General features: G+C 44.1%; 1 protein-coding gene across 1 annotated transcript in view; it reads left to right on the top strand.

Annotated features, from left to right (window-relative positions):
• Positions 1–216: 216 nt before the first annotated feature.
• Positions 217–24,441, top strand: part of LOC138672540 (nectin-1-like) — a 104,181-nt gene continuing 79,956 nt past the window's right edge. Inside the window, exon 1 of the mRNA XM_069760609.1 lies at positions 217–320. Coding sequence (XP_069616710.1) covers positions 260–320 — 61 coding nt within the window. The 5' untranslated portion in view covers positions 217–259. The remainder of the gene's footprint in view (positions 321–24,441) is intronic.

Consider the following 24,441-nt stretch of genomic DNA (forward strand, 5'->3'; position numbering starts at 1 on the left):
ACATACAGGGTTATAGATATCATTTACAGTAAACAAATTTACGATCAGACTGGTACAGAGGAGAGAGGAGATATGGTTCCAAAAAAAAAAAAAAATCCAATTTAAAAAATGATTGTTAGAAAATTCTTTCAAATGCAAACTAATTATATCCTGCACGCCCCGCCAAAAAAAAAAAACCATCACTGCTGCCCCCTACTGTCCAGACACCGTATCTGTCCTGCTCAGTGCAGACGGTGCTCGGTACACGGATCGTCTTGGCATGTCTCTGCGGCTCCTTCTGCTCCATATGTCGCTCTTCCTACAAGTCGGGGACGGTCAGCGTGAGTGACCCCCGTGGGTTCTACCCCGTAGTCGTTGTCTTATTTTCTCGGCTTCTTTGCTGTCTGCTCTCTGCTGTTTTTGCCGTGTACATATGTATGTAGCAGAGCCGAACACTTCTTTCACCTGTTGGCTCGGATCACGTCTCTTCCACTTATGTAAAGTTATGTGATAATAACTTAGCATTTACTTTATTTAATTTTCTATTTTTTTTTTATTTTTTGGCTTTCTGAATCTTTCTGAATCACTCAGGCTACATTCACACCAGGAGTTTATTTATTTATTTATTTTTTTTAAAATGCAAGTTACCTATTTTATTTAATGGGTGCCGAAAATCTGCAACATCAAAAGCTCATTGTGGGGACGTAGCCTTGATACTGTTCCTTTTTTTTAATAAATGCATTTGATCCTATATTTTTTTTGTGGTTTTTACTGCAATATTGGAGTCATTTGCGCCATGGTCGCCTGTTTATTGGGCGATACCTGCGTGTTTCGTGACTGTCGAAGAGCCGCGGGGATTTGTAAACAATTTTCGAGCACGGCGAAGACGCTCGGTTAGCATCGGAGCATGCTCATATAACACCTTATCCGAGCCCATTCGCTCATCACTATGAAATAAACTTTGCACATTTCTGCTCACATAGTAAAATGGAGCAATGGTTTTCACTAGTCCGTGGAATCAAATTAGTGTGATGATGGAAAGAAGCGATGACAAGGTGTTTATATTCCCTACATTTTGCTTCACTCATTCTTATTTCATCTCGTTACTTAATTATTATTATTTATTATTATAGCGAAATTTATTCCATGGTGCTTTACATGTGAGGAGGGGTGTACATAATAAAACAATTAATTCAATTCTATTCATAGTTCTCGGAATGAGCTCACTGACAGATCTCTGGTAACTCCTCCGGTAGACTCCTGTGTATGGTGACATAGAGGCAGTGGAAGCTAAAGGGGGTCACCATTATTTTTTTTTTAAGGAAGCCCAATTGCGAAATTACTTTTAGGCTATGTGCACACGTTCAGGATTTCTCGCAGAAAATTCCTGAGAAAAACCGGACATTTTCTGCAAGAAATCCGCAAGAAAACCGCATGCGTTTTTGCTGCGATTTTACCGTGGTTTTGACGCATTTTTGCTGCGGTTTTGCCGCGTTTTTTTCCGGATACTTCCCAATGCATTTTGTAGTGGGAAATCCGCAAAAAAAACCCCCGCAAAATTAATGAACATGCTGGTTTTTTACCGCGATGCGTTTTTTTTCACGTAAAAAAACGCATCATGTGCACAAAACATGCGGAATTCATTCTAAATGATGGGATGCTTATTGTATGCGGGGTTTTTTGCGATTTTATAGCGTTTTTATCGGAAAAAACACACAAAAAAAAACGCAACGTGTGCACACAGCCTTAGCAAATTAAAAAAAAACCTCCAGTCTCTCTGGTGCCACCTTGTGGTGACGGTGTGTAACTGCATGCGTTGTGCAGATCGGTGGCCCGGTCTCTGCTGTTCCTGCTGCTCATTTTGTCCCTTTTACTACGAGTCGGGTCCTACCCGGGTGAGCGATCTGAAAATGAACTCTGTAGTTTCTGCCTCTCTGTTTGATCCCTTCTCCATGTCCTCTGCCATTTTCCATATGTACTGAATGATCTATCGGCTCAGATCCCATCTGCCCGTTACTTTACCGTATGGTAATGCATTTAGCGCTTACTATCGAGGTTTTGGCTTTTTGAGCTCTGTATTTCGTCACTTGTAGAAACGGCTTTACAATGTAATTGCTCCTATTTTTTGGCACATTTGGCTTCGAAATGCAGGTGCAGGTGCTGAGCCCGATCCATACACAGAAGTGTCGGCTGTGTTATACAGCCGCCACCTGCCTCTAATACAATGTCTTTTTTTTTCAAGGGGATTTCATATGGAATCCACCTGAAAAATGTGCGGCAAAATGGTAGCGAAAAATTGAAATAAGGCAGAACGCCATGTTCCAGCTTGTGTCACTTCAGAGTTCGGAAACCCTCGAGAGGTTAAAGAAGCCCCATGTTCATTGTCCAGGTGCCGTCATTTATTGTACAAGAGACAGGGAAAAAAAAAAGACTGCAAAACCGCGGATGGCTTTTTTTTTTAACGCAGCTTTGTGAAAATTCTGGCAGGTCCATGGTCAGATTCCAAATGTTGCGTGCATATACACAAAGACCGTGTTTACTTAAAGTTTTGTTTTTAAAGAGATTTTGGGACAGATCAGATCCAATACCTCCTCAAAAAAAAAAAACACGGAAAAATTTTCCAATTTTATTTATTTATTTTTTTGAAAGTGATTGTTTGTATAAATGAGTACATGGTGGCAGAAAAAGAGAACACACACACGTATTAAAATACAGAACACAGAACCCAAAAAGGGTTCTAAATAAGATGAATCTAGCTGCCGGACAAGAGCCAGGAAAAAAGGTGATGTAAAGAATATCAGTAATCACCCCAATCGATGTATATGATCAATATTGTAAGAGATACTACGACTGGGATGAATTGGAAGTCCGGCCTATAGTTAGTATTAAAAGTATAGATACGGTATCACACATGCCCTATATAAAGTATATACAGTCCATCACCTCTTGGCACACAGGATGCATAGATTTATAAATGTATACAAAAATGTAAAAAAAAAAAATTTGGGGTATGATTTATACTTGGATCAAGAAAGGTCCTGCAGTCAGGGTGGAGCTCACCCCGACGCGCGTTTCGGTGCATCCATCAAGTGGTAGCATCAAACTCGAATGAGAGGGAGTCAGGTGGACGCTGACGCATGTAACCTTGGGAAAACTCCGGAAGTCCGTCAGCACACTGTGTCATGCAGTCAAAGGCAGGCCGCTCAAGGGTTAATTATTATTTTTTGTTTGTTTACTTTTTACTTTTTTTTTTTTTCTAGAAATGGAACTCATCATCAATCAGCAATTGTATCACCCCCCCCAAAAAAAAATGACCCACTGGTATCCCACCACTTAAGAGAATCTGTCAGCAGGGTGTTGCTACCTAATCTGAGAGCAGCATAGAGACAGAAACCCAGATTCCAGTAATGAGTCACTTACTAGGCTGCTTGCTATAGTTTTTAGAGTTTCACTGGAGGACTAGTATACCCTACTGCCATGTAGTCCTCCATATTCATGGGCACTACGGTATATAGCTTATTGCCTGTGCATAGCGTACAATCAGTGATGTGGGCGGGGTTATACAGTGCACAGCATTCAGAGCACTGCTAGAGCTACAGCAGATAAAACAGTGATTTTATCAAAACTACAACAAGCAGCGCAGTAAGTAATACATCGCTGGAATCAGGGTCTCTGCACCTACATTACGCTGCTTTCAGATGGGGTGTCAAAAACCCTATGACAGATTCCCTTTAAATGCAGCTGTCAGCGAATTAGATAGGCTTCTGTATGGACATAACCTATAACCATGTGCTATGAGGCTATGTACATACAAAGATTTTTGATAGATTAAAAAATCTTTTTTTTTTTCCAAGTTAAAAATGCTAAAGAAAAAAAACCCTCTCTTTTTTTGTTAAGTTTTGAACAGTGATTCGCTGGATTCCCCAAGTTTTAGAAATTAGGGAAAATTGAACTGAACTTTCCAAAGATGTCACAAACCACAGCTAATTTATGTTTTAATTGCGTGGGGGCAATAAGTTTTTCGCACAGGGCCCTGTGGTTTGGGATTTATTTTTCCCTTAATAATAAAGACCTTCATTTATATTGGAAAGGATCACCAAACCAGGGATTCAAGCTTGAGGAGGCTAATTTGCATATTCCAGGTGCCTTCTGGGAAAAGCGAAGAGTCTCCCTAAGCTAGAAGATCGTTGGGTACAGCCGGGACCAGCTGCTTGGAAAGCATCACCAGCGAAGAATTTTTGCCTGTAGCTACATGTTCACAGATCGACCAGAAGAACAATCCAATTTCACCTGTCAGAAGTGTAGACTAGTGGCCCTTTTAGAAGAAAAGGTGCGGGGTCTGGAAGAAAGAATAGCAACTTTGAAACTCATCAAAGAGAATGAAGACTTTCTAGACAGAACAGAAGCATCTCTACTGGTCACAGAAGGTGCAAAAAGTGTCAGAGAACCTCCAAAAGCAGATGAGTGGAAGCATGTGACCAAAAGAAGCAAGAAGACCATGGAGAAATCACCAACCACACAACTGAAGAACCGATATCAAATCTTTGTAGAGGATGAAGATGGCACACCTAAGGATGAAGCAATACCAGCAAGCAAAAAAGAAAAGGGCACACAGCAACAAGTGACAGCAAAAAGTACAGCCAAGAAGCAACGAAGAGTGGTGGTGGTGGGAGACTCACTACTGAGAGGCACAGAAGCAGCCATCTGCAGACCGGACATAACTGCAAGAGAAGTATGCTGCCTTCCAGGTGCGATGATCAAGGATGTGACCGATAGGATACCAAAGCTCTTCAGCTCCAAGGACGTCCACCCATTTCTTCTGATACATGTTGGCACCAATGACACGGCAAGGAAGGACCTACCGACAATCTGCAAGGACTTTGAAGAGTTGGGGAAGAAAGTAAAGGAACTGGATGCACAGGTAGTTTTTTCTTCTATCCTTCCAGTAGACGGGCATGGCACCAGGAGATGGAACAGGATCCTTGATGCGAACAACTGGCTAAGACGATGGTGCAGACAACAAGGATTCGGATTCCTGGACCACGGTGTGAATTACTCGTACGATGAACTCCTCGCCAGAGATGGACTACACATCAACAAACCTGGGAAACACACATTCGCCAGAAGACTCCCTACACTCATCAGGAGGGCGTTAAACTAGAAGAAGAGGGCACGGGAAGAAAAACATTAGACTCGAACAAAGAAGATCCAGGAAAACATACTCAGAAGGGAGGTAAGAACATTTCTAAAACAATCCACAGCGAGGAGATTGGAACAAAACAAAATCCTCTAAACTGCATGCTCGCAAACGCCAGAAGCCTGACAAACAAGATGGAAGAACTAGAAGCAGAAATATCTACAGGTAACTTTGACATAGTGGGAATAACCGAGACATGGTTAGATGAAAGCTATGACTGGGCAGTTAACTTACAGGGTTACAGTCTGTTTAGAAAGGATCGTAAAAATCGGAGAGGAGGAGGGGTTTGTCTCTATGTAAAGTCTTGTCTAAAGTCCACTTTAAGGGAGGATATTAGCGAAGGAAATGAGGATGTCGAGTCCATATGGGTCGAAATTTATGGAGGGAAAAATGGTAACAAAATTCTCATTGGGGTCTGTTACAAACCCCCAAATATAAAAGAAACCATGGAAAGTCTACTTCTAAAGCAGATAGATGAAGCTGCAACCCATAATGAAGTCCTGGTTGTGGGGGACTTTAACTACCCGGATATTAACTGGGAAACAGAAACCTGTGAAACCCATAAAGGCAACAGGTTTCTGCTAATAACCAAGAAAAATTATCTTTCACAATTGGTGCAGAATCCAACCAGAGGAGCAGCACTTTTAGACCTAATACTATCTAATAGACCTGACAGAATAACAAATCTGCAGGTGGTTGGGCATTTAGGAAATAGCGACCACAATATTGTGCAGTTTCACCTGTCTTTCACTAGGGGGACTTGTCAGGGAGTCACAAAAACATTGAACTTTAGGAAGGCAAAGTTTGAACAGCTTAGAGATGCCCTTAATCTGGTAGACTGGGACAATATCCTCAGAAATGAGAATACAGATAATAAATGGGAAATGTTTAAGAACATCCTAAATAGACAGTGTAAGCGGTTTATACCTTGTGGGAATAAAAGGACTAGAAATAGGAAAAACCCAATGTGGCTAAACAAAGAAGTAAGACAGGCAATTAACAGTAAAAAGAAAGCATTTGCACTACTAAAGCAGGATGGCACCATTGAAGCTCTAAAAAACTATAGGGAGAAAAATACTTTATCTAAAAAACTAATTAAAGCTGCCAAAAAGGAAACAGAGAAGCACATTGCTAAGGAGAGTAAAACTAATCCCAAACTGTTCTTCAACTATATCAATAGTAAAAGAATAAAAACTGAAAATGTAGGCCCCTTAAAAAATAGTGAGGAAAGAATGGTTGTAGATGACGAGGAAAAAGCTAACATATTAAACACCTTCTTCTCCACGGTATTCACGGTGGAAAATGAAATGCTAGGTGAAATCCCAAGAAACAATGAAAACCCTATATTAAGGGTCACCAATCTAACCCAAGAAGAGGTGCGAAACCGGCTAAATAAGATAGATAAACCATTATTTCTTATTTTTAGTGACTCTATAGCGACAGGGTCTGTTCCGCAGGACTGGCGCATAGCAAATGTGGTGCCAATATTCAAAAAGGGCTCTAAAAGTGAACCTGGAAATTATAGGCCAGTAAGTCTAACCTCTATTGTTGGTAAAATATTTGAAGGGTTTCTGAAGGATGTTATTCTGGATTATCTCAATGAGAATAACTGTTTAACTCCATATCAGCATGGGTTTATGAGAAATCGCTCCTGTCAAACCAATCTAATCAGTTTTTATGAAGAGGTAAGCTATAGGCTGGACCACGGTGAGTCATTGGACGTGGTAGATCTCGATTTTTCCAAAGCGTTTGATACCGTGCCGCACAAGAGGTTGGTACACAAAATGAGAATGCTTGGTCTGGGGGAAATTGTGTGTAAATGGGTTAGTAACTGGCTTAGTGATAGAAAGCAGAGGGTGGTTATAAATGGTATAGTCTCTAACTGGGTCGCTGTGACCAGTGGGGTACCGCAGGGGTCGGTATTGGGACCTGTTCTCTTCAACATATTCATTAATGATCTGGTAGAAGGTTTACACTGTAAAATATCGATATTTGCAGATGATACAAAACTATGTAAAGCAGTTAATACAAGAGAAGATAGTATTCTGCTACAGATGGATCTGGATAAGTTGGAAACTTGGGCTGAAAGGTGGCAGATGAGGTTTAACAATGATAAATGTAAGGTTATACACATGGGAAGAAGGAACCAATATCACCATTACACACTGAATGGGAAACCACTGGTAAATCTGACAGGGAGAAGGACTTGGGGATCCTAGTTAATGATAAACTTACCTGGAGCAGCCAGTGCCAGGCAGCAGCTGCCATGGCAAACAGGATCATGGGGTGCATTAAAAGAGGTCTGGATACACATGATGAGAGCATTATACTGCCTCTGTACAAATCCCTAGTTAGACCGCACATGGAGTACTGTGTCCAGTTTTGGGCACCGGTGCTCAGGAAGGATATAATGGAACTAGAGAGAGTACAAAGGAGGGCAACAAAATTAATAAAGGGGATGGGAGAACTACAATACCCAGATAGATTAGCGAAATTAGGATTATTTAGTCTAGAAAAAAGACGACTGAGGGGCGATCTAATAACCATGTATAAGTATATAAGGGGACAATACAAATATCTCGCTGAGGATCTGTTTATACCAAGGAAGGTGACGGGCACAAGGGGGCATTCTTTGCGTCTGGAGGAGAGAAGGTTTTTCCACCAACATAGAAGAGGATTCTTTACTGTTAGGGCAGTGAGAATCTGGAATTGCTTGCCTGAGGAGGTGGTGATGGCGAACTCAGTCGAGGGGTTCAAGAGAGGCCTGGATGTCTTCCTGGAGCAGAACAATATTGTATCATACAATTATTAGGTTCTGTAGAAGGACGTAGATCTGGGGATTTATTATGATGGAATATAGGCTGAACTGGATGGACAAATGTCTTTTTTCGGCCTTACTAACTATGTTACTATGTTACTATGTTACTATAATCTGCATTTTGTGATTTCTTGTGTTTTATCTTTCTCTAATATTTACTTTTGCTTTGTGATCTGAAACATTTCAGTGCGACAAACGTGCAAAAGAAATCCGGGAGGGATCAGGGAGGGGGCAAACACTTCTCACACCTCTGTATGTTGTATATCACCAGCCATCAGCATTTTTGACTTCATGAAGGTGGATGCCGGAGACTAGCCAAGATCCCAATCTACACATGCGCTTGTCCGGCGGCCATTTTACTGAAGCCCATTGCCAGTAAATCAATGCGCAGAGCGGGGACTCCACCCGTGCCTCACTGCCAACATGCCTCCTTCCAGCCCAGGGCCTGGAGCATTGCCCCACTTCTACCACCACTGCCGGCTTCCTGCAGCAGGGACCCTGCCTCTTGTGAGTCTCACTCCATCACCGCCGCCCCCTCGGTAAGCTACATTCAGACTATAAGAAGCACCCCCATTTTCTTCCCAAAGTGCGTCTTATAGTCTGAAAAAATACGATAATCTGTCTTAATGATGCACTTAGAGCTCCCCTGTTGGAAGGAAATGGGCTTTGTCCTTCCTGGCAGCCTCGGGCTTTCAATCATAGGGGTGCGGCCGGAGCTGCTTCAGTCACCGCTCAGTGTATAGAGCACGGCGGCTGTAACCAAGAACCTGGCACCGACTGACAGCTAGCTCAGCAGTGCATCAGAGTGAGATGTGTCAAAAACTTCCAATATTTGTAAAAATCTTATTTAACCCCTTAACGACCGCCGATATGCCTTTTAACGGCGGCAGTTAAGGGCACTTAAACCACAGCGCCGTTAATTAACGGCGCTGTGGAAAAAGTAAATAGCGCCCCCCCAGAGTCCGATTTTCTCCGGGGTCTCGGCTGCCGGGGGTAGCCGAGACCCCAGAGAACATGATTCGGGTCGGTTTTTACCGACCCAGCTTTTGCGATCGCCGGTAATTAACCGTTTACCGGCGATCGAAAAAAAACAAAAACGCGATTTCCCTTTTAATTTCTCTGTCCTCCGATGTGATTGCACATCAGAGGACAGAGAAAAGGGGTCCCAAATAGCCCCCCGATACTCACCTGTCTCCAACGGTGCTCCTCATGGCTCCCGATGGGCGCCGCCATCTTTTTCCGGGGGTAGCCGAGACCCCAAAGAACATAATCGGGGTCGGTTTTACCGACCTGTTATGACCTGGTGGTCAGGACAACAATGGACCTGGTGGTTATGAGAACACGGAATGACCTGATAGTTACTGATAATAAAGGACGAGCTCTGGGACGTGGGAACTCTGCTGACCGCAATCCCTAATCCTATCAAACACACTAGAAATAGCCGTGGATTGCCCCTAACGCTCCCTATGCAACTCGGCACAGCCTAAGGAACTAGCTAGCCCTGAAGATAGAAAAATAAAGCCTACCTTGCCTCAGAGAAATTCCCCAAAGGAAAAGGCAGCCCCCCACATATAATGACTGTGAGTAAAGATGAAAATACAAACACAGAGATGAAATAGATTTAGCAAAGTGAGGCCCGACTTACTGAACAGACCAAGGATAGGAAAGGTTACTTTGCGGTCAGCACAAAAACCTACAAAAAGACCACGCAGAGGGCGCAAAAAGACCCTCCGCACCGACTCACGGTGCGGAGGCGCTCCCTCTGCGTCCCAGAGCTTCCAGCAAGCAAGAAAACAATAAAAATAGCAAGCTGGACAGAAAAATAGCAAACAAAAGAAATACAAGCTGGAACTTAGCTTCTGCTAGGAAGACAGGTCACAAGAACGATCCAGGAGTGAACAAGACCAATACTGGAACATTGACAGGTGGCATGGAGCAAAGATCTAAGTGGAGTTAAATAGATCAGCCAGCTAACGAATAAACCTCGTCACCTGTGGAAGGAAACTCAGAAACACCCACCAGAGGAAGTCCATGGACAGAACCAGCCGAAGTACCATTCATGACCACAGGAGGGAGCCCGACAACAGAATTCACAACACCGACCCCTGTTTTGCGATCGCCGGTAATTAACTGTTTACCAGCGACCGCAAAAAAAAACAAAAAAAAAACGATGTGTAATTCTCTGTGCTCTGATGTGATCGCACATCAGAGGACAGAGAAATATGGGGTTCGGGGACCCTATTATACTCACCGTCTCACTCATCTGTCGCCATCTGCCGGCCGGCAGGAGAAAGCAGTTGGGGCTAAAATTAGGGTTAGGGCTAGGGTTAGGGTTGGGGCTAAATATAGGGTTAGGGTTGGGGCTAAGTTTAGGGTTAGGGTTGGGGCTAAATTTAGGGTTAGGGTTGGGGCTAAATTTAGGGTTAGGGTTGGGGCTAAATTTAGGGTTAGGGTTGGGGCTAAATTTAGGGTTAGGCTTCTTTCACACTTACGTCAGTACGGGGCCGTCGCAATGCGTCGGCCCGACATACCGACGCACGTTGTGAAAATTGTGCACAACGTGGGCAGCGGATGTAGTTTTTCAACGCATTCACTGCCCAATCTATGTCCTGGGGAGGAGGGGGCAGCGTTACGGCCACGCATGCGCGGTCGGAAATGGCGGACGCGACGTACAAAAAAACATTGAACATTTTTTTGTGCCAACGGTCCGCCAAAACACAACTGATCCAGTGCACGACGGACGCGACGTGTGGCCATCACGTTAAGGTTAGGGTTGGGATTAGGGGTGTATTGGGATTAGGGTTAGGTTTGAGGTTAGGGTTGAGATTAGGATTAGGGGTGTGTTGGATTTAGGGTTTTGATTAGGGTGATGGTTAGGGTTGACATTAGGGTTGTTTTGGGGTAAGGGTTGTGATTATCGTTAGGGTTGTGATTAGGATTATGGATCGGGTTTGGATTAGGGTTAGGGGTGTGTTTGGGTTAGGGTTGGAGCTAGAATTGGGGGGTTTCCACTGTTTAGGTACATCAGGGGGTCTCCAAACACGACAGCCAATTTTGCGCTAAAAAAGTCAAATGGTGCTCCCTCCCTTGTGAGCTCTGCCGTGCGCCCAAACAGTGGGTTACCCCCACATATGGGGCATCAGCGTACTCAGGATAAATTGGACAACAACTTTTGGGTCTAATTTCTCCTGTTACCCTTGTGAAAATAAAAACTTGGGGGCTACAAAATCTTTTGTAGAAAAAAAAATATTTTTTATTTTCATGACTCTGCATTATAAACTTCTGTGAAGCACTTGGGCATTCAAAGTTCTCACCACACATCTATATAAGTTCCTTTGGGGGTCTAGTTTCCAAAATGGGGTTACTTGTGGGGGGTTTCTACTGTTTAGGTACATCAGGGGCTCTGCAAACGCAACATAATGCCCACAGACAATTCTATCTAAGTCTGCATTCCAAAACGGCGCTCCTTCCCTTCCGAGCTCTGCCGTGCACCCAAACAGTGGTTTACCCCCACATATGGGGCATCAGCGTACTCGGGATCAATTGGACAACAATTTTTGGGGTCCAATTTCTCTTGTTACCCTTGTGAAAATAAAAACTTGGGGGCTAAAAAATCTTTTTTGTGTAAAAAAAAAAAAAAATTTATTTTCACGACTCTGCATTATAAACTTCTGTGAAGCACTTGGGCATTCAAAGTTCACACCACACATCTAGATAAGTTCCATGGAGGGTATAGTTTCCAAAATGTGGTCACTTGTGGAGGGTTTCTACTGATTAGGCACACCAGGGGCTCTGCAAATGCAACATGGCGTCCGATAATTTCAGCCAATTCTACATTGAAAAAGTAAAACGGCACTCCTTCTCTTCCAAGCTCTGCCATGCGCCCAAACAGTGGTTTACTCCCACATATGGAGTATTGACGTACTCAGGAGAAATTGCACAACAACTTTTGTGGTCTAATTTCTCCTGTTACCCTTGTGAAAATAAAAATTTGGGGCAAAAAGATCATTTTTGTAGAAAAAATGTGATTTTTTATTTTCACGGCTCTACGTTATAAACTTCTGTGAAGCACCTGGGGGTTTAAAGTGCTCACCACACATCTAAATAAGATCCTTAAGGGGTCTAGTTTCCAAAATGGTGTCACTTGTGGGGGGTTTCCACTGTTTAGGCACATCAGGGGCTCTCTAAACGTGACATGGTGTCCGATCTCAATTCCTGCCAATTCTACATTGAAAAAGTAAAACGGCGCTCCTTCACTTCCAAGTTCTGCGGTGCGCCCAAAAAGTGGTTTACCCCCACATATGGGGTATTGTCGTATTCAGGAGAAATTGCATAACAAAATTTATGGTTACATTTCTGTTTTTACACATGTGAAAATAAAAAAAATGGTTCTGAATTACAATGTTTGCAAAAAAAAGTTAAATGTTCATTTTTTCCTTCCACATTGTTTCAGTTCCTGTGAAGCACGTAAAGGGTTAATAAACTTCTTGAATGTGGTTTTGAGAACCTTGAGGGGTGCAGGTTTTAGAATGGTGTCACACTTCATTATTTTCTATCATATAGACCCCTCAAAATGACTTCAAATGTGATGTGGTCCCTAAAAAAAAATGGTGTTGTAAAAATGAGAAATTGCTGGTCAACTTTTAACCCTTATAACTCCCTAACAAAAAAAATTTTGTTTCCATAATTGTGCTGATGTAAAGTAGACATGTGGGAAATGTTATTTATTAACTATTTTTTGTGACATATCTCTCTGATTTAAGGGCATAAAAATACAAAGTTTGAAAATCGCAAAATTTTAAAAATTTTCGCCATATTTCCGTTTTTTTCATAAATAATCGCAAGTTAATATCGAAGAAATGTTACCACTAACATGATGTACAATATGTCAGAAAAAAACAATCTCAGAATCAGCGGGATCCGTTGAAGCGTTCCACAGTTATAACCTCATAAAGGGACACTGGTCAGAATTGTAAAAATTGGCCCGGTCATTAAGTACCAAATTGGCTCTGTCACTAAGGGGTTAAGGGATCTGTATAAAACATCTGGATAAGCAAAGTTGTTGAGGAAAAATAATAATAAAAAAGACTTGGAGAACTTAAAAATGACACAAAACAAATATACAATAAGGTGCATACTTTAAGTCTACCACAAAGACCACATACAGTGGGGCAAAAAAGTATTTAGTCAGTCAGCAATAGTGCAAGTTCCACCACTTAAAAAGATGAGAGGCGTCTGTAATTTACATCATAGGTAGACCTCAACTATGGGAGACAAACTGAGGAAAAAAAATCCAGAAAATCACATTGTCTGTTTTTTTATCATTTTTTTTGCATATTATGGTGGAAAATAAGTATTTGGTCAGAAATAAACAATCAAGATTTCTGGCTCTCACAGACCTGTAACTTCTTCTTTAAGAGTCTCCTCTTTCCTCCACTCATTACCTGTAGTAATGACACCTGTTTAAACTTGTTATCAGTATAAAAAGACACCTGTGCACACCCTCAAACAGTCTGACTCCAAACTCCACTATGGTGAAGACCAAAGAGCTGTCAAAGGACACCAGAAACAAAATTGTAGCCCTGCACCAGGCTGGGAAGACTGAATCTGCAATAGCCAACCAGCTTGGAGTAAAGAAATCAACAGTGGGAGCAATAATTAGAAAATGGAAGACATACAAGACCACTGATAATCTCCCTCGATCTGGGGCTCCACGCAAAATCCCACCCCGTGGGGTCAGAATGATCACAAGAACTGTGAGCAAAAATCCCAGAACCACGCGTGGGGACCTAGTGAATGAACTGCAGAGAGCTGGGACCAATGTAACAAGGCCTACCATAAGTAACACACTACGCCACCATGGACTCAGATCCTGCAGTGCCAGACGTGTCCCACTGCTTAAGCCAGTACATGTCCGGGCCCGTCTGAAGTTTGCTAGAGAGCATTTGGATGATCCAGAGGAGTTTTGGGAGAATGTCCTATGGTCTGATGAAACCAAACTGGAACTGTTTGGTAGAAACACAACTTGTCGTGTTTGGAGGAAAAAGAATACTAAGTTGCATCCATCAAACACCATACCTACTGTAAAGCATGGTGGTGGAAACATCATGCTTTGGGGCTGTTTCTCTGCAAAGGGGCCAGGACGACTGATCCGGGTACATGAAAGAATGAATGGGGCCATGTATCGTGAGATTTTGAGTGCAAACCTCCTTCCATCAGCAAGGGCATTGAAGATGAAACGTGTCTGGGTCTTTCAACATGACAATGATCCAAAGCACACCGCCAGGGCAATGAAGGAGTGGCTTCGTAAGAAGCATTTCAAGGTCCTGGAGTGGCCTAGCCAGTCTCCAGATCTCAACCCTATAGAAAACCTTTGGAGGGAGTTGAAAGTCTGTGTTGCCAAGCGAAAAGCCAAAAACATCACTGCTCTAGAGGAGATCTGCATGGAGGAATGGGCCAACATACCAACAACAGTGTGTGGCAACCTTGTGAAGACTTACAGAAAACGTTTGACCTCTGTCATTGCCAACAAAGGATATATTACAAAGTATTGAGATGAAATTTTGTTTCTGACCAAATACTTATTTTCCACCATAATATGCAAATAAAATGTTAAAAAAACAGACAATGTGATTTTCTGGTTTTTTTTTTCTCAGTTTGTTTCCCATAGTTGAGGTCTACCTATGATGTAAATTACAGACGCCTCTCATCTTTTTAAGTGGTGGAACTTGCACTATTGCTGATTGACTAAATACTTTTTTGCCCCACTGTACATCCGGGAAACTGGAGAAACAACAACGATGAATCAGCCTATAAATCTATTCTTCCCCAGGTTACCTGCTTAGCTTCAGCTGTTGTTTTCCATTATTTGTACTCCGTTTCTATGTTCTTTCTTAAGGTACTTTCTTATCTTGAACATAAGTGTTAAAAAAGCAAACAGAGGTTAGTAACTCTTTAAAAATTGTTTGAAAATTATTTTATTGAGAATTTAATAGTTTTTCTAATACAAAAATCAGTAAAAAAAAAAACTAAACTACTTGATATTGCCACATCCACAAAAATCAGTTCAATAAAAACCTAAAATTAATTAAGCAGACCCCAATGTGGAGGGCTAGCCAATGTATGAAGAAAGCAACATAAAGTACCAAAAAAGAAACTCATATACTTAAAGAGAACCTGTTGTTATCAGGAGTTTGCTAAAGGCCCCTTCACACTAAGCGATGCTGCAGCGATACCGACAACGATCCGGATCGCTGCAGCGTCGCTGTTTGGTCGCTGGAGAGCTGTCACACAGACAGCTCTCCAGCGACCAACAATGCCGGTAACCAGGGCGGCGCTTAGTAACCCGATGTTTACCCTGGTTACCATCCTAAAAGTAAAAAAAACAAACACTACATACTTACCTACCGCTGTCTGTCCCCGGCGCTCTGCTTCTCTGCACTCCTCCTGTACTGTCTGTGTGAGCACAGCGGCTGGAAAGCAGAGCGGTGACGTCACCGCTCTGCTTTCCGGCTGACCGACGCTCACAGCCAGTGCAGGAGGAGTGCAGAGCACAGCGCCGGGGACAGACAGCGGTAGGTAAGTATGTAGTGTTTGTTTTTTTTACTTTTAGGATGGTAACCAGGGTAAACATCGGGTTACTAAGCGCGGCCCTGCGCTTAGTTACCCGATGTTTACCCTGGTTACCAGTGAAGACATCGCTGGATCGGTGTCACACACGCCGATCCAGCGATGTCCACGGGAGATCCAGCGACGAAATAAAGTTCTGGACTTTGTTCAGCGACCAATGATCTCCAAGCAGGGGCCTGATCGTTGGTCGCTGTCACACATAACGATTTCATTAACGATATCGTTGCTACGTCACAAAATGCAACAATATCGTTAACAATATCGTTATGTGTGAAGGTACCTTAAGTAAACTACAGGCATTGTCAGATTGGCACCGTTACACTGATTAAAATGATACCTGGTTTGAAGAAATCCATCCTGTGGTTGTTATTAGGGATGACCGAGCAAGAAAATGATCAAGGCTCATTGTTCGAACCGAGCAATTCCTAATGCTCGCATGCTCATTTTGAGTAACAAGTATAATGGGAATCAACGGGAAAGCCGAGCTTTTTTCCAGTAGACCCTAGAAAAAGTTCTGGGGGCAGTGAAAATGTTCAAATGGATGGGAAAAATATTAAGAATTGATAGTCCTCAGTGGTTGATACCTTTTAATGGTTAACTGAAAAGATGGTAACAAGTCGCAGCTTTAAAGAAAACTCGGGTCCCTTCCTCAGGCATAGATTAATACAAAATCTGAAGAATCATATTTATACACAAGAGGACATCGAAATAATGCAATAGATAAGACAAGTGACGTGAAGCAGAACAATCATTATGGGAGAGGGATAAACAGTTGTGGTCGTAAATATTGGAACAGTTCATAGATAAGGAGTGTGAAAGTTTTCTTGTCCTGTGATTGAGGACCGGAGTCCATGGTCTAAGATCTGAGGAGCACATTCTTTAGCTGATGTAAAAAGACTTAAATCCATGTGACACATTCATTCCTGCACTGAGTGTGTCAAAGGTTGTCATGAGTTTATACTCCCAGACTTATATCTGTATTCTCTGAGATTTGAAGTTACCTTTTAATAGCAGTAATTTCATGTCCATGGTGCTGTGATGAGGGATACAAAAAAGTTTGGCCAAAGGTAGAGCCATTCTTTTTTCTCTTACTGTGTGGCGGTGAGAATTCATCCTTGTTCTCAGTTTCTGCCCTGTCTCCCCCACATACAGACCCCCAGTTGGACATTTGGTACATATAATTAAGTACACCACATTAGAAGTGACGCAGCTGAAAGTGCCTGGTATCTTGTAGTCCTGATGTGAATTGGGGATCTTTATCTTGTCCGTGGTCATTATAAATGGACAGGTTTTACATTTTTTCTGATTGCAAGGAAAGGTTCCTGCAGCTGTTGGAGAGGACAGGGAGCTTCTGACAATGATGCTTCTTAGATTTGGGGGCTGCCTAAAACACAGTAGTGGGGGGTCTGGAAATATGGATTGTAAGCGGGCATCTTTTTGTAGTAAAGGTTGTAATTTCCGTGCAGTTCCCTTAGCACCTCCAGATTTGGAGGTGACTACTGGAGGCACCCGGTTATTTTCTTCTTTAGCTTTGTAATGTAGCAGGTGATTTCAATACAAAATCTTGGACTGTATAGTCGGTTTCTCTTCTTCCTTCTTTTTATCATATCTACAGGGTGGGCCATTTATATGGATACGCCTAAATAAAATGGGAATGGTTGGTGATATCAACTTCCTGTTTGTGGCACATTAGTATATGGGAGGGGGAAAACTTTTCAAGATGACCATCAAGATGGTGTTGCCCTCTTTATGCACTGAAGATGGCACATTCCCTGAGTTTTTCCAGCAAGATCGTGCACCACCACATTATGGGTGTCAGGTCCGAGCATTCCTACATGAATAGTTTTCCTGGAAAGTGGATTGGTCGTTGTGGGCTAGTTGAATGGCCACCAAGGTCTCCCGATCTGACCCCCTTAGACTTTTATCTTTGGGGTCATCTGAAGGCAATTGTCTATGCTGTGAAGATACGAGAGGTGCAGCATCTGAAACAACGGATACTGGAAGCCTGTGCTAGCATTTCTTCTGCGGTCTTGCTATCAGTGTGTCAAGAGTGGGAGAAGATGGTTGCATTGACAATCCAACACAATGGGCAGCACTTTTAACACATTTTATAAGTGGTCATAAACTTGTAAATAACTCATGAAAGAATAAAGCTACGCTAAAACCAAGCACACCATTGTTTTTCTTGTGAAATTCTCAATAAGTTTGATGTGTCCCATGACCCTCTTCCCATGGGAAAAAATAAAGTTGGATCTGAAATTGCCGACTTCAAAATGGCCGCCATGGGCACCACCCATCTTGAAAAGTTTTCCCCCTCCCATATACTAATGTACCACAAACAGGAAAATGATATCACCAAACATTCCCATTTTATTTAGGTGCATCCATATAAGTGGCTCAACCTGTATAAGAAGTGATGAGCGAACGTGCTCGCCACTGCTCGTTACTCGCCCGAGTATCACTATGCTCGGCGTACTCGGCGAGCAGCGAGCGTTTCCGGGATTATTCGGCGGTAACTGGTGTCTCCACCCAGTGTTTTTGGTGGACTTTAGAGACCCAATCACGGTGCAGGGATTGTCTGCCAGGCCATGAAACGCTGCAGCCATCTTTGTTGTGGTTGTGCAGTGATTGGCTTGGCTGCACAGCATCATCCCGACTATAAGAGACCTGGCGCCGCCCTGCTTGCCGCATTCATCTCCGGATTCAGCGAGAGTAGGGAGAGCTGGTGCCGAGATCGGGTCAGAATCGTGGTTTTTAGAGTTATTGTAGGTCTGCAACTGTTACATCCACAACTCCTCAGAAACCAACAGTCCTTTTTAGGGCTAATTCGTGGGTCCTGAGATTGCAGCGCTAGGCAGACACGGCATATCCACATCGGTGCAAGGCCTGCAGGCACCGTATGTGCATCCATTGCTCCCACTGCATCCTTTCCAAAGCTCCATAACTGTCTGCTGCTGCTTATTTACTATATACCTAGTTGCAGTTTTCATTTAACAAAAAAGAGCTCATTTATCTGCGTGCCCCAAGTTTGGGCATTTTAGGCCAGTTTTCCAGAGTTGTTGCTGTCCGTTACTCTGCTTATATACAGCACTATTTAGCATTTTTTAAAAAAGGCCACATACTTGTCTGTGGTATTTACGTGACAGCCCTCATATATTTGCGTGCTCCAAGTTTGGGCATTTTAGACCAGTTTTTCACAGTTTTTGGTGTCCATTACTCTACTTATATACAGCACTATTTAGCATTTTTACAAAAAAAAGGCCACATATTTGCCAGTGTGTTATTTTCGTGACAGCCCTCATATATCTGCGTCTTCCAAGTTTGGGTATTTTAGCCCGGTTTTCGACTATTTTTGCTGTCTGTTACTCTACTTATATACAGCACTATTTTGCAGACCAACCCAAAAGTACAGGCCTTATTGTTATGAACTGGTGATTCAGAACCACAACAGACCTGGTGGTTAAGAGCACACAAAGTGACCTGATAGTTACTATTAACATAGGACGAGCTCTGAGACGTGGGAACTCTGCTGACCGCAATCCCTAATCCTATCACACCACACTAGAGGTAGCCGTGGAGTGCTCCTGACCAGACCTAGGCGCCTCGGGCACAGCCTGAGAAACTAGCTAGCCCTGAAGATAGAAAAATAAGCCTACCTTGCCTCAGAGAAATTCCCCAAAGGAAAAGGCAGCCCCCCACATATAATGACTGTGAGTAAAGATGAAAATACAAACACAGAGATGAAATAGATTTTAGCAAAGTGAGGCCCGACTTACTGAATAGACCGAGGATAGGAAAGATAGCTTTGCCACGCAGAGGGCGCATAAAGACCCTCCGCACCGACTAACGGTACGGAGGTGCTCCCTCTGCGTCCCAGAGCTTCCAGCAAACAAAAGTAACACAAGCAGAACTTAGCTTATGTTAGTGAAGACAGGCCACGAGAACGATCCAGGAGAAAGCAAGATCAATACTGGAACATTGACTGGAGGCCAGGAACAAAGAACTAGGTGGAGTTAAATAGAGCAGCACCTAACGACTTAACCTCGTTACCTGAGGAAGGAAACTCAGAAGCCGCAGCCCCACTCACATCCACCAAAGGAAGCTCATAGACAGAACCAGCCGCAGTACCACTCATGACCACAGGAGGGAGCTTGACCACAGAATTCACAACAGTATCCCCCCCTTGAGGAGTGGTCACCGAACCCTCACCAGAGCCCCCAGGCCGACCAGGATGAGCCAAATGAAAGGCACGAACCAGATCGGCAGCATGAACATCAGAGGCAAAGACCCAAGAATTATCTTCCTGACCATAACCCTTCCACTTAACCAGGTACTGGAGTTTCCGTCTCGAAATACGAGAATCCAAAATCTTCTCCACTATATACTCCAACTCCCCCTCAACCAAAACCGGGGCAGGAGGATCAACGGATGGAACCACAGGTGCCACGTATCTCTGCAACAATGACCTATGGAATACATTATGGATGGAAAAAGAAGCTGGAAGGGTCAAACGAAAAGACACAGGATTAAGAACCTCAGAAATCCTATACGGACCAATGAAACGAGGCTTAAACTTAGGAGAGGAAACTTTCATAGGAATATAACGAGACGACAACCAAACCAAATCCCCAACACGAAGTCGGGGACCCACACAGCGCCTGCGGTTAGCGAAACGTTGAGCCTTCTCCTGGGACAATGTCAAATTGTCCACTACATGAGTCCAAATCTGCTGCAACCTATCCACCACAGTATCCACACCAGGACAGTCTGAAGACTCAACCTGCCCTGAAGAGAAACGAGGATGGAAACCAGAATTGCAGAAAAACAGCGAAACCAAAGTAGCCGAGCTGGCCCGATTATTAAGGGCGAACTCAGCCAAAGGCAAAAAGGACACCCAATCATCCTGATCAGTAGAAACAAAACATCTCAGATATGTTTCCAAGGTCTGATTGGTCCGTTCAGTTTGGCCATTTGTCTGAGGATGGAAAGCCGAGGAAAAAGACAAATCAATGCCCATCCTAGCACAAAAGGCTCGCCAAAACCTTGAAACAAACTGGGAACCTCTGTCAGAAACGATGTTCTCCGGAATGCCATGTAAACGAACCACATGCTGGAAAAACAATGGCAGCAAATCAGAGGAGGAAGGCAATTTAGACAAGGGTACCAAATGGACCATCTTAGAGAAGCGATCACAAACCACCCAAATGACCGACATCTTTTGAGAGACGGGAAGATCCGAAATAAAATCCATAGAGATATGTGTCCAGGGCATCTTCGGGACCGGCAAGGGCAAAAGCAACCCACTGGCACGAGAACAGCAGGGCTTAGCCCGAGCACAAATCCCACAGGACTGCACAAACGAATGCACATCCCGCGACAGAGACGGCCACCAAAAGGATCTAACCACCAAATCTCTGGTACCAAAGATTCCAGGATGACCAGCCAACACCGAACAATGAACCTCAGAGATAACTCTACTCGTCCATTTATCAGGGACAAACAGTTTCTCCGCTGGGCAACGGTCAGGTCTATTAGCCTGAAATTTTTGCAGCACCCGCCGCAAATCAGGGGAGATGGCAGACAAAATTACCCCCTCTTTGAGAATACCAGCCGGCTCAGGCAAACCCAGAGAGTCGGGCAGGCCCGACTTACTGAATAGACCGAGGATAGGAAAGATAGCTTTGCGGTCAGCACAAAAACCTACAAACAACCACGCAGAGGGCGCATAAAGACCCTCCGCACCGACTAACGGTACGGAGGTGCTCCCTCTGCGTCCCAGAGCTTTCAGCAAGCAAGAAAAACCAATATAGCAAGCTGGACAGAAAAAATAGCAAACAAAAGTAACACAAGCAGAACTTAGCTTATGCAGTGAAGACAGGCCACGAGAACGATCCAGGAGAAAGCAAGATCAATACTGGAACATTGACTGGAGGCCAGGAACAAAGAACTAGGTGGAGTTAAATAGAGCAGCACCTAACGACTTAACCTCATCACCTGAGGAAGGAAACTCAGAAGCCGCAGCCCCACTCACATCCACCAAAGGAAGCTCATAGACAGAACCAGCCGCAGTACCACTCATGACCACAGGAGGGAGCTTGACCACAGAATTCACAACAGTACCCCCCCCTTGAGGAGGGGTCACCGAACCCTCACCAGAGCCCCCAGGCCGACCAGGATGAGCCAAATAAAAGGCACGAACCAGATCGGCAGCATGAACATCAGAGGCAAAGACCCAGGAATTATCTTCCTGACCATAACCCTTCCACTTAACCAGGTACTGGAGTTTCCGTCTCGAAATACGAGAATCCAAAATCTTCTCCACTATATACTCCAACTCCCCCTCAACCAAAACCGGGGCAGGAGGATCAACGGATGGAACCACAGGTGCCACGTATCTCCGCAACAATGACCTATGGAATACATTATGGATGGAAAAAGAAGCTGGAAGGGTCAAACGAAAAGACACAGGATTAAGAACCTCAGAAATCCTATACGGACCAATGAAACGAGGCTTAAACTTAGGAGAGGAAACTTTCATAGGAATATAACGAGACGACAACCAAACCAAATCCCCAACACGAAGTCGGGGACCCACACAGCGCCTGCGGTTAGCGAAACGTTGAGCCTTCTCCTGGGACAATGTCAAATTGTCCACTACATGAGTCCAAATCTGCTGCAACCTATCCACCACAGTATCCACACCAGGACAGTCTGAAGACTCAACCTGCCCTGAAGAGAAACGAGGATGGAAACCAGAATTGCAGAAAAACAGCGAAACCAAAGTAGCCGAGCTGGCCCGATTATTAAGGGCGAACTCAGCCAAAGGCAAAAAGGACACCCAATCATCCTGATCAGTAGAAACAAAACATCTCAGATATGTTTCCAAGGTCTGATTGGTCCGTTCAGTTTGGCCATTTGTCTGAGGATGGAAAGCCGAGGAAAAAGACAAATCAATGCCCATCCTAGCACAAAAGGCTCGCCAAAACCTTGAAACAAACTGGGAACCTCTGTCAGAAACGATGTTCTCCGGAATGCCATGTAAACGAACCACATGCTGGAAAAACAATGGCAGCAAATCAGAGGAGGAAGGCAATTTAGACAAGGGTACCAAATGGACCATCTTAGAGAAGCGATCACAAACCACCCAAATGACCGACATCTTTTGAGAGACGGGAAGATCCGAAATAAAATCCATAGAGATATGTGTCCAGGGCATCTTCGGGACCGGCAAGGGCAAAAGCAACCCACTGGCACGAGAACAGCAGGGCTTAGCCCGAGCACAAATCCCACAGGACTGCACAAACGAACGCACATCCCGCGACAGAGACGGCCACCAAAAGGATCTAACCACCAAATCTCTGGTACCAAAGATTCCAGGATGACCAGCCAACACCGAACAATGAACCTCAGAGATAACTCTACTCGTCCATTTATCAGGGACAAACAGTTTCTCCGCTGGGCAACGGTCAGGTCTATTAGCCTGAAATTTTTGCAGCACCCGCCGCAAATCAGGGGAGATGGCAGACAAAATTACCCCCTCTTTGAGAATACCAGCCGGCTCAGGCAAACCCAGAGAGTCGGGCAGGCCCGACTTACTGAATAGACCGAGGATAGGAAAGATAGCTTTGCGGTCAGCACAAAAACCTACAAACAACCACGCAGAGGGCGCATAAAGACCCTCCGCACCGACTAACGGTACGGAGGTGCTCCCTCTGCGTCCCAGAGCTTTCAGCAAGCAAGAAAAACCAATATAGCAAGCTGGACAGAAAAAATAGCAAACAAAAGTAACACAAGCAGAACTTAGCTTATGCAGTGAAGACAGGCCACGAGAACGATCCAGGAGAAAGCAAGATCAATACTGGAACATTGACTGGAGGCCAGGAACAAAGAACTAGGTGGAGTTAAATAGAGCAGCACCTAACGACTTAACCTCATCACCTGAGGAAGGAAACTCAGAAGCCGCAGCCCCACTCACATCCACCAAAGGAAGCTCATAGACAGAACCAGCCGCAGTACCACTCATGACCACAGGAGGGAGCTTGACCACAGAATTCACAACAGTACCCCCCCCTTGAGGAGGGGTCACCGAACCCTCACCAGAGCCCCCAGGCCGACCAGGATGAGCCAAATAAAAGGCACGAACCAGATCGGCAGCATGAACATCAGAGGCAAAGACCCAGGAATTATCTTCCTGACCATAACCCTTCCACTTAACCAGGTACTGGAGTTTCCGTCTCGAAATACGAGAATCCAAAATCTTCTCCACTATATACTCCAACTCCCCCTCAACCAAAACCGGGGCAGGAGGATCAACGGATGGAACCACAGGTGCCACGTATCTCCGCAACAATGACCTATGGAATACATTATGGATGGAAAAAGAAGCTGGAAGGGTCAAACGAAAAGACACAGGATTAAGAACCTCAGAAATCCTATACGGACCAATGAAACGAGGCTTAAACTTAGGAGAGGAAACTTTCATAGGAATATAACGAGACGACAACCAAACCAAATCCCCAACACGAAGTCGGGGACCCACACAGCGCCTGCGGTTAGCGAAACGTTGAGCCTTCTCCTGGGACAATGTCAAATTGTCCACTGCATTAGTCCAAATCTGCTGCAACCTATCCACCACAGTATCCACACCAGGACAGTCTGAAGACTCAACCTGCCCTGAAGCGAAACGAGGATGGAAACCAGAATTGCAGAAAAACGGCGAAACCAAAGTAGCCGAGCTGGCCCGATTATAAAGGGCGAACTCAGCCAAAGGCAAAAAGGACACCCAATCATCCTGATCAGCAGAAACAAAACATCTCAG

This window comes from Ranitomeya imitator, chromosome 3 (assembly GCF_032444005.1).
Source record: "Ranitomeya imitator isolate aRanImi1 chromosome 3, aRanImi1.pri, whole genome shotgun sequence".
In the NCBI taxonomy this organism is placed as follows: Eukaryota; Metazoa; Chordata; class Amphibia; order Anura; family Dendrobatidae; genus Ranitomeya; species Ranitomeya imitator.